Raw genomic sequence first — 15184 nt, forward strand, 5'->3', positions numbered from 1 at the left:
AATTTTTCGATCATCACTGTGAGAAACTCAGTGAACTTTAACGACTTTTATGGTAATATTAAGTAGTACAGACTAGTGTGGTGTAAATACAATCATAAAATCGCCTTAATCTGTGAATAATATTTGTTTAGAGACTGTGGTAGAGACTGTTATAAATCACATTTTTCAAGCGCTTATGGAGTGTGGTCACTACTTTACAGTCGAATCTCAGACATAACTAGTGACAATTATGAACTGTGTTAATCCTCAAACACATGAACTGTGTGTATAAAAACTGTGTTTTCTGCAGCATGGACTGTGAATGTTAATTCAACACCGTAAAATCAATATAATAGAACTGTGCATTACAACTTATGTCGGTGTGAGCTCAATAGTGCCAATTGAACTTTTCCGTTTTCCGGCATTACCTCCTAGAACAACGGAAATCTTGGCAAGATGCTACGAGATCCTGGTACATCGAACGTCGCTTCCAACGAGGGATTTACGTGGTTTCTTCAGTTATGGTACCCATCGAGGGACGTCGACGAGGGAGATAGACGTGGTATCTTCACTGAACACCGCCGGTGCTGAGTTCGAGCCTTCGCCCGCACTCCGCGGAATGTTCCAGACACCAAGTCACCGTACAGCACAACTCCAACACTTGTAAGCAGATCTTCTCGTATTCTGAGTGAGTAATCACAACTGACTGACTTTTTACAAAGCACTTCATTACAGTGCTCTAACAAGTGCTTCGTGCGAATATCAACTCGTAACCTATAATTTAAAAGAAATTCATATTTTGCTTTTAAACTATAAATTCCTTTTCAAAGTCATTAATTAATTGAATTCACTTTACCTAGATGAACTTTGATTTTCAAGTGCCTTATTATTTTCATTTTTCAATTCAAACGAACTGAGAGACATAGAGCAAGAGATCAAATATTTGATTTATCAAACTTTTCATGACAGTGTGTGTTCATTTTGTGGTCTAAACATTAGAAGGACTGTAGGTCAGCATCATAAATGATGAACTGATAATATCCAAGTTGCTAAGTGATATTTTTGTTTGCATTTAAATTAGATGAACTGTAGGTGGTACATGATCTATTTATTTTGGACACCCTCAAGCAAATAGGCGTTACAGAAGATAGTAACAGCAATCCGAAATAGAGCACTGACGTTAGTTCATATTAAAATTTCAATATGTAGGTTGATGAGTTAGGAGAAAGGTTAAATAACATTGTCACCGCACTTTCAAATGATATTCAAATTTGAATATTAGGAGCCTTAGATGGTTTTAAAACCATGTATTTAAGTCAACAATATAGATACGCCACACACGATAAATCGCACTATCATCCGTCGTAATTTATGACACCCGAAAGTAAAAGAAGGCTGTTCATTAACTTACGAAAGCACTCAGCACCTATCAGAAAAGGATATATTTAACACAAACTGATTTTCAAAAACAATGTACTGTGGAATAACATCCACATCGATGGTCGTGACAATCTGTTTAGTATACTAATTGATATAGTATAGTCAAATACAGTAGAGACAATACGCGACACGTACGGATTTAGCCTTGTTAAAATGGGAGACAATTCGACGGTGGCGCTCCTAGCGACTTGACCTGAAAAGTCGCGCTAAATTCAAATATCAATGGAAATGCATATACGAAAATGGATAAATAAATTACGTCTAGAAAGAAAGTATTATTGAGATATTAACTTCGAAGTTGCTAAGTCAATTCTGGATAAATGAATGAAGAATTATTCAAAGACTGAAATTAGACATATAAACAAGATGTGAAATGGACTGCTGTCAAATGGGTTGATCTTTCATTTATGCATTACTTTTTTTGCTTTAGCATTCCTGCCTGAACTTTTAAGGTCAGATTTGTTTTTTTTCTCGTTTAAAATGCATTGTATCATCACATTAAGACACTTGTCAATAACAATATCGGTACATTCCTTACACACATGATGCAATGAATTAACATTTAAAAGCTGGACAATTTTCCTCTTAACACGAAGCCTATTAACAGAAAGAAAATCGATAAAATCCCGGCTTTAATATGAGAAGAGGGATAGAATAAAGAAAAGTATGAAAATGTTGTCGATAGTGATGCTTTGAGGAATATTTACGTACAATTAGAGTAAAAATATAACATACCCTTGGCTGTATAGTCGAGGATTTTTTAAATCGCTGGCCTGGAAATGATCTGAAGAGATCTTATAATTCTTATATAAGCGTAACGTCCCTTTTTTTCTTGTACACCTTATCCAAATCACTTCTGCGACATTTCAAAACCCACAGATCACACCTACAACAACACATCGGTACTGAAGGTTAACTGCTGCAATATACAATAAAATATGCGTATTAAATTTTGTAAGCCCGTTAAAATAAGGGTCGAGCAGGTCAGAAGATTATGAAGTACTATATAAGTATATTTGTCACTGGAAGAATATATATGCAAACACAATATTACTTACATTTTCATGTCACGAGAGAACCTGAAGAATAACCGCGCATTCTTCTCTACTTCATAGTTACTGCAGCCAAACACAGCACATACCTTTCCCCTCATGTTGAGAGAAGATATCAAGGAATGACATGCGCTACTATTTAATTATGTCAACTCATTGAAAACGCATAAATAACACCAAAAACTTCACACACAAATCACGTGCTCTTATGACAGAATCAGTAGTTCCTAGGTCTATCCGCTAGAGAGCGCTGAGTGTCGCGTATTGTCTCTACTGTATTTGGTATAGTGTAGTATAAATCGTTTATATTAATTTCAGTTTTTTAAAATAATTATCCATGGCCACGCATACGGCCGTGTTTCTGAACATCTGACAGAGCAGCATCAAATCAGACATTTTTTCATCTGGCATGCAGGGGCAGATGCTGATCTTGAAAGTCAGGTATGCTCTTGTGATCTTTGAGAGAATGGAAAGTGTCGTTGTAATTTGAGTAGAATAATAATGATTACTACCCATTGAAAACAATATATTTAGGATTTAATATTAATGTATCTCATGGAAATAATACAGAATTTAATTTACAAATGGTATTCTGTTCTGACTACTTGAATAAGTTACTAATTGTACCCTGTGGTTCTTCTTAATGAAGTGATTCTTAACGAAAATATTGAGTTGTAACGTACAGTCAATTTTTAAGTATCATTTTCTCCACAAACAAAAGAGCTAACAGCGATAGTCTTACCTGCTCTTGAGTCTCCTGAAATGCGTATTTATGTGCCTTAGCAACGAACTATGTATAGGTTCCCTTAGTTGGAAGAAGTTTCCATTTGTATTCAAATTCCTTTTCACAATTAACAATATTTCGTAAATCATTTACTTCCTTTTCTGGGTTGAACTGTGTTGTTATTTTCTGTACATTACATGCTGCCTGAGATACTGATTACCTCGGATCAAGTAGGGGTATTTCAGTCGCCTTGACAAAGAGTACTGCAATGTATTCGAAACGTCGGAAAAATCTACCTAATGTACAGAAAACAGCAACACGGTTCAACCCGGGAAAGGAAATAAATAATTGTACACACCGTGGAAGCTTCACTTCTAAAATATTTCGTAAATATATACACATGGTAATCGCAATATAGAGTAGGCCTACATTTAAACAAGAGATTTGCATATCGATTTGTGTTCACCGTATGTTTTTTTCATGGCTCTCGTCTGTAGTACGAGTATTTTAAAACTAGCTGCTGAACTGTCCTAAAGTATTATTCCATATTTTCACAATGAAGAAAACAGGCATAATAAATATTTTTCATAATATGAAGAATAGTTACCGTTTTCCTAATTCGCATTAGGTAGCTCATGGAGTTTAACTTCCTATTTTCGTAATTTATATGAGTACCTCATGTCTATGACCTATGAATCATTGGTATGTTACACAAGCAGATTTCTATCACTTCAATCTTTATTACTTAAGACACTAACAGGTTAAAGTGGTCTTATTATGTGTCTTTTGAAAGTTCATATATTTAGTTTTATCGAGATTGATTATTAGGCCTATTTCACATTCAGTGTCAGAATTGACATTAACGCTTGAATCATTTATAAATTACAGAAACATTGAAGGCCCCACCTTAGATCCCTGTGGAAACTGTGGTATTAATTAACGTGGATTAGGTAAAATAATAAGATATGTCTCTGTATCCTGATTATTAAATTAAAAATTCTGTGACATGAGGACGGTTAAATACGACCAGAACTAATAATTTTTAATTCCATTTTCAATTATGCCCAATTTGGGGAGGCATTATTGTTTCTGTCTACAAATACATTTTTCTTTCATCATGGTTAACATTCGGTCGTAGGTATTCTGTCCTTTTGCAACGATCTGTATAATCTTGGACGTGCTGTATACTCTTTGATTGTAAGGAAAGCTATAAATATTACCGGTTCTGCTTTGTTTTCCGCACTTCGATAAAGATCTGCTCTCGCAGCTGACGTGTTGAGGTTGCCTTTCTTGTCAACACCAGTGCTGACATTTTCGTGACTAGACCGTTCGGTGAAATATGAGTGTGAAACATCTCGGAAAAGGTAAGTGAAGTGCCAGCGGTGTGTTTTACTTTTGCTGTGGACACTGCTGTGCATTTCCTCTTTACTGAGTCGTATGCTGTTTCATGTTCATTGTGTATTGTGGTTTGTATACCTATTATGTCTTTCAAGGTTCGGTAAATCCTCCGCTGGAAAAGGGGAAGCTGCGACTCTATAGTATGCGTTTTTGTCCGTACGCCCAACGTGTCCATTTAGTGCTGGATGCTAAAAAGATACCGTAAGTTGTGTCCTGCTTTTTGTAAATTTTACATTACAGACATGTAACGAATGTATACAAGTTATGTTTATTTTTTTCTTGATTAATTACAAAAGGCACAGGTGGGCAAAATGAAACATTATTTAGTCATTTTAGTTATTTTGATCTGTTGGAGATATAACATTAACAAAAATTTTTGTTTTTGTGAAATTGCATGTCAGGTGTATTCATTTTCTTGCCCAGGATTATTGTCGTCTTTGTGCCGGGGCAGTTATCCATTAACCTTAGTGTGAGCAAAGGATAAAATTTTGTAGACCGTTCACGGAGAGCTCCCAACATGGCGCGGCTCGGGTGATGTCATAGAACTTAGCAATACAACATTGCTCGGCTCGACCGGTGTCACAGAGGCCACACATGCTTGTTAGTCACAATACAAGGCTGCCAACGTTGAAAGTAGAAAACTTTACAAGATCATTGGGATGGATAAAACCATTGGTCTGGATTGGTTAAGTCCGACTTGTTATAAGATAAGCTGTTGTGTTGTTAGAGCTAACTAAAGTTATTTATTCAGCATCAAGCAGTTACATGCAGTAGCTTTGCCCACGAGATTATAGAAAATAACATTCAAAACAATAACAAGTGCCCCATAATAATGTTTACAAAAGTGGCTTAAGGTGCGTCCACATCAAGATGTTTTCGTTAACTTTGTCAATAAACAATGATCATAAACATTTTTGTATGTTAATAAATAAAATAGTGTGTTCCTCAACACTATTGTAACTTTTGTGAATGGAACTTTTCGTGTTTTCGTTAACATTACGGTGCGCAAGGACGCACTTTCATAGCGCGCAGTACGATGAATTATTATTTCTTAAAAAAAATTGACTATCAAACTGTAAGCGAAAGTTCTAATATACAGTATTATTAATTCTGTATGTTATTTTTTAGCTGTGTTCTAATGTAGTTTCATTTCCAACTTTGCTCCGAGCTGTCACTTGTATATCATCAAAATAATACTATCCTTACTAGGTTAAAAGAAGACTTTCTTTATTTTTTTACCTTTTCTAATTACTTGACATTGTTGTATAAAGCTTCAAATACTCCAGGCATAACTGAAATTGTTTTTTTGATTCTGTAGATATAGTACGTGAACCTCTTTTGTGCCCTAGTTCCCATTCAGCACTATGGAGCTCAGGGCTCAAGAAAAGGTTCGCGTACTGTAGGTATATAAGTGAAATGTCAACCTGTAGTTAGTGGAGCCAGCTTTCTGATAATCTGTATAATTTCTTGCAATTTCAGGACCAATTACTGTCAACAAGAACTGAAAGTCGTGTGGGGGCATTCTCAAGAACATTTTGAAAGCCTCCTGCATCATGAATTAAACATTCTGACATACATGTTCTCTCCTAACTTAATTCTAAATGCTTTTCTAATATTTTTCTTTGTCACACTTTGCGTCTATTCTTCCTGACCCTATACATCGTAACCTCACGAACAGCTTTTCTGGTGTGAAAGTTTTACTAACTTAGGTGTGGACTAGCCATTATACATTGAAATGTGGTTCCATAAATTATATATATATATATATATATATATTCAAGTTGTTTTACGTCGCGCAGGCACTGTCTTATCTACGGACATTGTCTTATGGGATAGGAAGGGGCTAGAAGCGGGAAGGATGCGGCCGTGGCTTTAATTAAGGTACAGCCTGGTGTGAAAATGGGAAACCACGGAAAACCATCTTCAGTGCTGCCGACTGTGGGGTTCGAACCCACTATCTCCCGAACACTGGATATTGGCCGCACTTAAGCGACTGCAGCTATCCAGCTCGGTCATAAATTATAATCAGATGAGTTCAAGCCTGTGTGAAATACCATGAATTGACCAACGACTATTTGCAGAAGAATTTTAATGGTAGGTTTTGAAATTCACATCAAATTTTATTATAAAGTTTTATTCTTCAGATAGTGTATTTTATTAAAAAGTTTTATATCTAAAATGGTATAAGATTTCTAAGTTCTGTACAGACTGCACCTGGGTAAATCGATCTGATATGAATGTCTAGTATTGCATAAATATATCACTCGTGGGCTACAGTAGTGGTACAGCCAAAAATAAAATAAAACAAGTTCTGAAATAAATGAGTTCAAAGTTTGTACTGGATTGCAAACAATAATGCACACCTTATAGTGTGTTGTTATTGACGAAGAGAATGCACTACATGACTGCTGCCCTCTAGGTGCGAACTGAGAAGCACCAGTATTGCACCCAATGTAAACAAGAAAGCAGAGAATGCAACAGGAGCATTTCTGCCATTTGTTGGTGAAATAAAAGGTATGCTGCTATTGTTGCTGGAAGGAAGACTTAAATCTGCAATGCTGGAGAGTGCATTAACTCCAAATTCATATTTATTGAGTTGTGCCGATATTGCAGCCCATGAGTGATATGATATTCTGACAAGTTAAATCATTGATAGACTTGCTTTCTATGTAAAGTAATAGCTTATGCCCAAATACATCGATTACAGTTTTAATGGAAAGTTCAGTAGAGAGGTTTACAATGAGTCTTTAGAGAAAACACTCCCAATTATGTGAATAGCCCTCTTTTACAATTTTGAGCCACTGATGTTTAACGAACAACACTAGGCCTTGATTGAAGATACTGGTACTTAAAACACGAAGTATGAAGATTTTAAATATTTCTATTTAACTGTAATCTTATACAAAAACTGTTCAAAAGTTCAATCTTTGCTTCAATACAAACTCTGTGTTGACGTTCTGTTGTCTGTTGTATACATTTGAAAACTCCAGTCAGGTGCTACTGAGAGTATGCAGCTGCATACATTAATTGTGAGCTCTTCCTCTGTTTCAATTGCAGTCTCATACACAAGGCTTTCCGGTGCTTCCACGCAAGAAGTTCATGTGGGGTGAGGTTGGGAGAACAAGCCATCCATGCATCAACAGGCTGCAGTTCTGAAAGTTTGTGTAGGCCTAAAGGATTAAAATTTATTTCATATTTAATAATTTTATTGACAATACACAAAGTAACTCAAATGACCAATTTTCGGCCTATGTTTACTTCGTTAAATATATATATGTATATATATATATATTTTTTTTTTGGTCTCTTCTTTCATCTCTTGAAGCTAAAGTACTGTCTACTGGGGTGACTATGGTTAAAACCTAACTGAAAGGATAATTGGTGCCGTAACAATATTAACGTCACACTCTGCCTGTACTCTTCCACCCAGGTATCCTACGGCACGGAGCATTGCCTCTGCAAGTGGCGATATTCCCTGCCCGAACTCATAACTCCAACACTGACTTTGCTGTCTGGTAAACCAGAATTTAACCAGTCACTATTGGTATTTTATCACGAACAGTAACCTTAACTAGGCTATCATTATTAGTAATTTTGTCACCAACAGTAAACTATATTTCAGTTTTTATGAGTTTTGACTTGACAGTTAACCGGAAGTCAGACGGTGGTGCCAAACTGCTACGCATACAAACAGCTGATTTACGATACACAACACAAATGGAAATGTATATACTGGAATATGCCCATAATCAATTATTCTTTGTAGCAACATACATAATTCACATAAGATGAGCAATAATACACGACACATTTTAGGATAAGGCTACAAGATAAAAATGTCAATGCTCAATAGATAAAACGTGAGAAAATTAAATTTCTACTCACTATGTAGAAGAGTTCGCGTTCCTGTTATATTCGATTTTCCCTAAGGAAGGAAATAATCCTACAAAAGGAACACATGACTCATTTCTGAGTCAATATGGGCGTTGTCATCGTCTGTTGAGGTTTCACTCTCGCCTGACCCTAAATAGATAAAGTCTTCAACATAATCGTCTGCGAGACTTTCTTTCACCCTAGCTTTAATCATCTCGGATTTCGCGTCTCTCAAAATTGCTCCAGTCCTCCGCACTTATACGGCCTACGCCTTTGAAAATTTCTTTCAACTTCCAAAGCTGTTAAGTCTGTTATTGTCAGCTACATAATCCTTCACTAGGGCCCAAATAGCAGTGGTATGGTGGAAGGCAAACAACTTTATGCCCATGCCTCCTGGGTATCCACCACATAAACTGGGCACTGAGGCTTGCTTTGTTTCAAAAGATGAATGAGATCCCCCTTCCTCATGTCATCGCAAACCGAAATATTGCGTTCCTTCAACCACTTCAACTTGTTCTTTCTAGTCACCATTGTTGGAGCTTGGTCAAGAATGACGGGATGATAATGGGTGTGGTCTATGATAATGCTCTTTTCAAGCAATTTGCTCAGCAGGCTTTCCTCAGACCATTTTTGGAATGTGCCACTATTCATTTCCTCGTGGTAATCTCCGGTTTTCTTAAATGGAACACATACAAGCAATTTGGCACAAAACCTTGCGAAGTACTGACGTGAATCATTATAACTCTGCCCCCCTTCCCAACAGGTACTGGCATAGTGCCTTCTACTGAATCATCTGTCCAGCCTTTGCTCTGGGAATGAGAAGCATTAACCCAAGTTTCATCCAACCATACAATAGAATAAAAATTCTCGTCGATAATCTCTCTCAGAAATCTGCACCGCCACGTCACGATATCGCTTCTCTCCATGAGCACTCCTTGCCTGTTGAAACTTCTTGCACCTAAAACCCAGATTTTTAAGTACTTTTCTAAGAGAAGAATTGCTCCCACTGAAAAGTTCACTGTTTTCAAGAGAATGATGCAATTTCTCAAGAATAGGGTATTCCTTCCTACAGTAATAGGCGTTAATATGCCTACGAATCGCATCTTGTTGAAAACAGTGTAATTCCATTACCGATTTAGGCTTATTCCTCTTCTTCCTTGGAGTTTCAAGTTTGGACAGCCCCGCTGTCTAGTCCTTGGCAGAGTACTTCTCCTTTTCTATGCTTATAACTGTGCTCCTGTTCATTTTGGCTGCATCAGCTGTTCTCTGAACTGCTTTCGCAACAGGCAAGAGAGATACGTTGTTATCGTTCTCCTTCTTGAAATACTCCCTAACATTGCAAACAGTTTCCCGGGCCTGGCTCCTTAGTAGAGTACCGCGTCCGAAGGGCTTTCTTCTCTTGGGAGCTTCATCCTTAGATGTAGGCATCGACATGACAGAATATTGAATTCACACACGGGCCTAAAATTAACCTACTATATAACTACCGAACGAAATATTAAACTAAGCTACTATATAAACTAGATCACTATTGTACCTTGTTACACACTATTCACTACAATATAACATGCTATACTATTAAAAGATACTAAATAATAAATTTATAAACTCTACACTACGAAATATAAACGAACAACGTAGCACAAAGACTGCCAAAAGAATTGAGCACAGTACAACACGCAGCTGATAGTACGTGGTTACAGTAAACAACAGTCCAACAACACTGCTAATTGGAACTGGAATCTAACGCAGTGTTCTCCCTAGAACCCTTTTAATGGGCGCACCGCCCAGCCTTTTATACAGATCGCCCGGGTAACCTAACCTAGATATGTGCTAGTTACATAATATTAATACATATCTGAGTCACTGGGTGCTCCAAATTAAGAAGTAACTACTGTAAAACAGTTTATATAATAAGCCTTCATTATTCTCAGCATAATTGCATCAGTTACATCAGAGTGTAAACGTTTAACTTGACTGTCTTGTAGTGTCGTCCACGAGCGGTGTCTGGATTAGCGTGAAATCGCTTGTAAGCATTTGATTCAGCGGGACGTCACAGACTCATTGGCATTTCCCCTTGGGTACGGTGGGTATAAAGCCAACCATATTCCCTGCCTGTCGTAAGGGGCGATTGAAAGGGGCCACAGGGGCTCTTGAAAGCATGGTTTGGTGGCCATAGGGCCCTTAGCTGCGTCCTGGCATTGCTTCCACTTACTTGTGCCAGGCTCCTCACTTTCATCCACGTTATCTGACCTCCATTGGTCAACTCTTGTTCTTTTCAGATCCTAACGTATTAGGTCCCAAGGCCTAGCGAGTCTTTCACTTTCACGGCCTGCATGCCCCTCGTCTTTTTTGGCTGATACCTTAATTTTTTGAAATGTCGAACCCCTTCCATTTTTTCTCTCTGATTAATATTAATAGAGGATGATTGCCTAATTGTACTTCCTTTTAAAACAGTAATCTCCACCACCACCCTCTACAGCAACCGAATGCTAAGCCCGGGAGTTACATGATTATGAACGAGCAGTTCAGAATAATCTGTTATGTCTTGTTCGTCATTATAACACTAAAATAGTTCAATTCTGCGGTTAGTTTTTACCTGTCCGATATTATTGTTAATACCTTGAAGGGAATACATTGAAATTTTATCATATTCATTTTTTACATAGTATTTCCCACTCGGCTACTCATTCCTGCCACCTGGCTGACAAAAATTTCTGGCGAGAACACTGTAACGTGCTCTGACCGATCAGTTGCCTGCGATTGGCTGTTGAGTAATTCACTTACCCTCTGCCAAAAGGCAGCGCTCAAACGTCAAGTCAAAACTCATAATAACTGAACTACAACCCTCCGCATCAGTAATTTTGACACTGACAGTAATTATTAGGTTTCTGCACAGCCTAACTGAACTCTGTCACTAACAGTTTTTTCCGGGGAACCAGAGTCTTAACTGTCACTAATGATAACCTTCGAGCAATATTATGGCCGTTACGGAAGAGTTATGAATTACAGTAAAATTTGCCCATGCTGCAGTTAGTGCAGTATGAATTACAATGATAATTAACCTGTTTAAATAAATTTCTGAATTTTTGTATTTTTTCTCAATTCCGGGCAGATTTCTCTTTTTTTCTTGAACACACTAGCCTACTCCTAAATATGTTCTTAGTACATTAGTACTAGTTTTTGCCTTTAATCATCACCCCTGTGGCCATAATAACCCTGGTTGACAGTAATGAATTCTTTTTCATCCGATGACCCAGTAGACTTACACACCGGGTGAGTTGGCCGTGCGCGTAGAGGCGCGCGGCTGTGAGCTTGCATCCGGGAGATAGTAGGTTCGAATCCCACTATCGGCAGCCCTGAAGATGGTTTTCCGTGGTTTCCCATTTTCACACCAGGCAAATGCTAGGGCTGTACCTTAATTAAGGCCACGGCCGCTTCCTTCCAACTCCTAGGCCTTTCCCATCCCATCGTCGCCATAAGACCTATCTGTGTCGGTGCGACGTAAAGCCCCTAGCAAAAAAAAAAAAAAAAAGTAGACTTACACCTAATATTGTAAGATATTTTCCACAGGCATACTATCAGATCTCGTGTTTGCAGCTATTATCCCGTATGTGTGGCAATACTGTTTACTTCAAATTGCATCAACACAGACAGGTCTTATGGCGATGATGGGACAAGGAAGGGCTAGGAGTTGAAAGGATTGACCATGGCCTTAATTAAGGTGCTGCCCCCATCATTTGCCTGGTGTGAAAATAGGAAACCACAGAAAAACCATTTTTAGCACTGCTAACAGTGGGGTTCAAAACCACCATCTCCTGAACCGTGCAGCCACGTGCTTGGTGTTTGGGGCATTAATATTTTATGATGTGTATGTTATAATTAGGGCCCTGGTACTTTGGTTTTAACTAACCTTTTCCCTTGGAACTAAATTAGAAAATTCCAACACACCTTTGTGTTTTATGCCAATAAGGTTCTAATTTGTGAATCTTGCATGCATACGTCTTCATTGTAGATTGTTATGCCTTTCAGCGCTCAATCTGCAAGCCTCTGTGAATTTACTAAATGCTTTCACAATCCTCTATTTGTAAAGAGGTCTGTGGCCTCGTTTACTTCTATAACTCTTAAATCATTAAAAACAGAGTCTGACCATAGTAGTGTTCGTTTCCCTGTACTTCTCTCACCCTCCGTGAGAGAATCAATTATTTCCCTAGGTAAACTACCCTCCTCCATTCACCTCACATGACCCCACCTCTGAAGCTGGTTTATGCATACAGGTTCTTCAATAGTGTTCATTCCTAACTTGGCCTTTATCTCCTCATTGAGAGTACCATCCTGCTGTTGTTCCCACCTGTTTGTACCAGTGATCATTCTCATTACTTTCATGTCTATTACTTCTGATTTTTGAATAAGATATCCTGAGTCCACCCAGGTTTCACTCTCCATAAAGCAAAGTTAGTCTGGAAACAGCCTGGTGTAAAGATATTTTAGCCCTGGAGCTGTCTTCCTTCTCACAGGATACTCTTGATTGCCACTGAAAACTCACTGCATTAGCTTTGCTGCATCTTGATTCAATCTCGCTTACTATACTACCATCCCTAGAGAATATACATCCTAGCCACTTGAAATAATTTACCTGTTCCAGCTTTGTATTCCCAACCTGACATTCAATTCTCTTAGGTTACCTACCTACTGACATTGCTTTAGTCTTGGAAAGGCTAATTTACATATCATACTCATTGCACCATTTTCAAGTTCCAAGATATTAGATTACAGGTTTTCAGCATAATCTGCCATTAAGACAAAGTCGTCAGCATAGGCCAAACTGCTTATTAATTTTCCACCTAATTGAATCCCTCCCTGCCACTTTCAACCTTTCAGTAGTTGATCCATGTAAACTATGAACACCAAAAATTAATGATTACTGCCTCGTCTAACCCCCGTGAGGATATTGAACCACGAATTCCATTCTACCATCAATTCTCATTGCAGCATGGGGCCTGTTCCACAAACAAACTTCGCAACTTTTCTTCAGTTCAGATTTTGTTCCACCATCACTTTTCAGATTTAGCTTGCAAAGTGAAAAGTTAGGAATCTTTTCACTTTTCAAGTATGTTATGTTCCTCCATTGGTACAAAAATGCAAAGTGCAAAGAAATGAAGTAAAAAGATTTCAAAAACCTTCCAAAGAGATGATTCCCTTTTCATTTGTTCATTAACAAGTATGTACACTAGTTTCTCGGCATAGAATTTGGTTTAGTGATATAAACATGTTACAATGAGAGCTTTTTTTATCAAGTGAGGACAGTGATGAAGAATCCAGCAAGAGACAATACACAGACAGGATTCATTTCCATAACCTCACTTAGACAGAATTTCATGAGTGTTTTCGTATTACCCCAACACAGACAGACTATATTCGTGAAATGATCGGTCATTTATTGAAACATGCAACAAAAAGAAGTCAATCCCTTTGCGAAAAACAACAAATTCCTCCATGCTTACATTGGTTAGGAAATGGTGCCCGGCTGCATGGTGTGGCAGCAATGCATGGGACATCAAAATCAATTATTTGCGGAGCTGTTACCTAAGTTGTAGATGTTATAGCAAATGTAATATTTCCTAAGATAGTATGTTAGTCTGATAATACACATAATATAGTGATGGTATTTCCAATGAAGGGTGAATTTCCTTCTGTGTGTAGTTGTGTTGACTGTACTCGTTAATATTGATGCTTGCCATCATTTGAGAGGTTATTTTTAAAGTTGCCGTAAAGGATGTCCCGTTTCTCCTTGACAACTTATAACACGGCCATCTTCTTGTAATCATCTTTCTTTCCCATGATCAAAACTTTAAAACTACCGGTAACACAATTATACTGTCAAGTTCGCTGCAAAAAATAAAGCATTAAAATCGTGGAGTATTATACAGTTTGCACATAGAATAAACTTGATCGGATCACTCATTCGCTAAGACTTTTCACTTTGCGAGGAAGTTGAAGAGTAAAACCAAGATCATGGTGGAACAGAAGGACTTTGCACTTTGCAAGAATCGAAGAGTGAAAAGTCCAAAGCTGAAAAGTTGCAAACTTCGTTTGTGGAACAGGCACCTGATTGTCAATATAAATGTATTTGATTGCTTGTAATAATCTACCCCTAATCCCATACTCCCGCTGTATGGCGAACATCCTTTCCCTCAGCACTCGTGTCTATGCCTTCTCCATATCTATGAAACATAAACATAACTGTGTATCCCTCTCGTAGAATTTTTCAATTAACTGGCACGTACTGAGGACCGGTTTCTTCAACTCTGTGTTAAATTTTACTGAACAAATGTTAACTAACAATTGTTATTATTTTAACACTTAGTTTAAAAGTGCCCTGTTTCACGAACACATTTCTAACATTTGTTACGAAACAATTGTTGAAGACAAATTAACACATTTCTGTGAGATTTCTGAACGTATTTGGCAGCGAGTGTCTTTTGTTTCTTTACATAAAGCGCTCCTAGTGGTGTGTTGAAATGGTATTTTCACACCCCGCCCGACTTGATGCGTCGCTCTATACAGATTTCACCCAGAGAACCAGTCGTGATGTAAACATAAGCACGTGCTTGGGTTAATGTTTATTGGTTATTGCTGCCGTGGTACACCTATGCGGAGACTTGAAACTAGTTCTTTAGCTACATCATGGCTAATGCGATCCTAGATGAAAAATGTC

General features: G+C 37.8%; 1 protein-coding gene across 1 annotated transcript in view; it reads left to right on the top strand.

The window, feature by feature from the left end:
- Positions 1-4412: 4412 nt before the first annotated feature.
- Positions 4413-15184, top strand: part of LOC136864232 (pyrimidodiazepine synthase) — a 100009-nt gene continuing 89237 nt past the window's right edge. The window contains exons 1-2 of the mRNA XM_067140963.2: positions 4413-4559; positions 4689-4794. Of these exons, the coding sequence (XP_066997064.1) occupies positions 4535-4559; positions 4689-4794 (131 nt within the window). The 5' untranslated portion in view covers positions 4413-4534. The remainder of the gene's footprint in view (positions 4560-4688; positions 4795-15184) is intronic.

Source organism: Anabrus simplex, chromosome 2 (genome assembly GCF_040414725.1).
Source record: "Anabrus simplex isolate iqAnaSimp1 chromosome 2, ASM4041472v1, whole genome shotgun sequence".
Taxonomy (NCBI): Eukaryota; Metazoa; Arthropoda; class Insecta; order Orthoptera; family Tettigoniidae; genus Anabrus; species Anabrus simplex.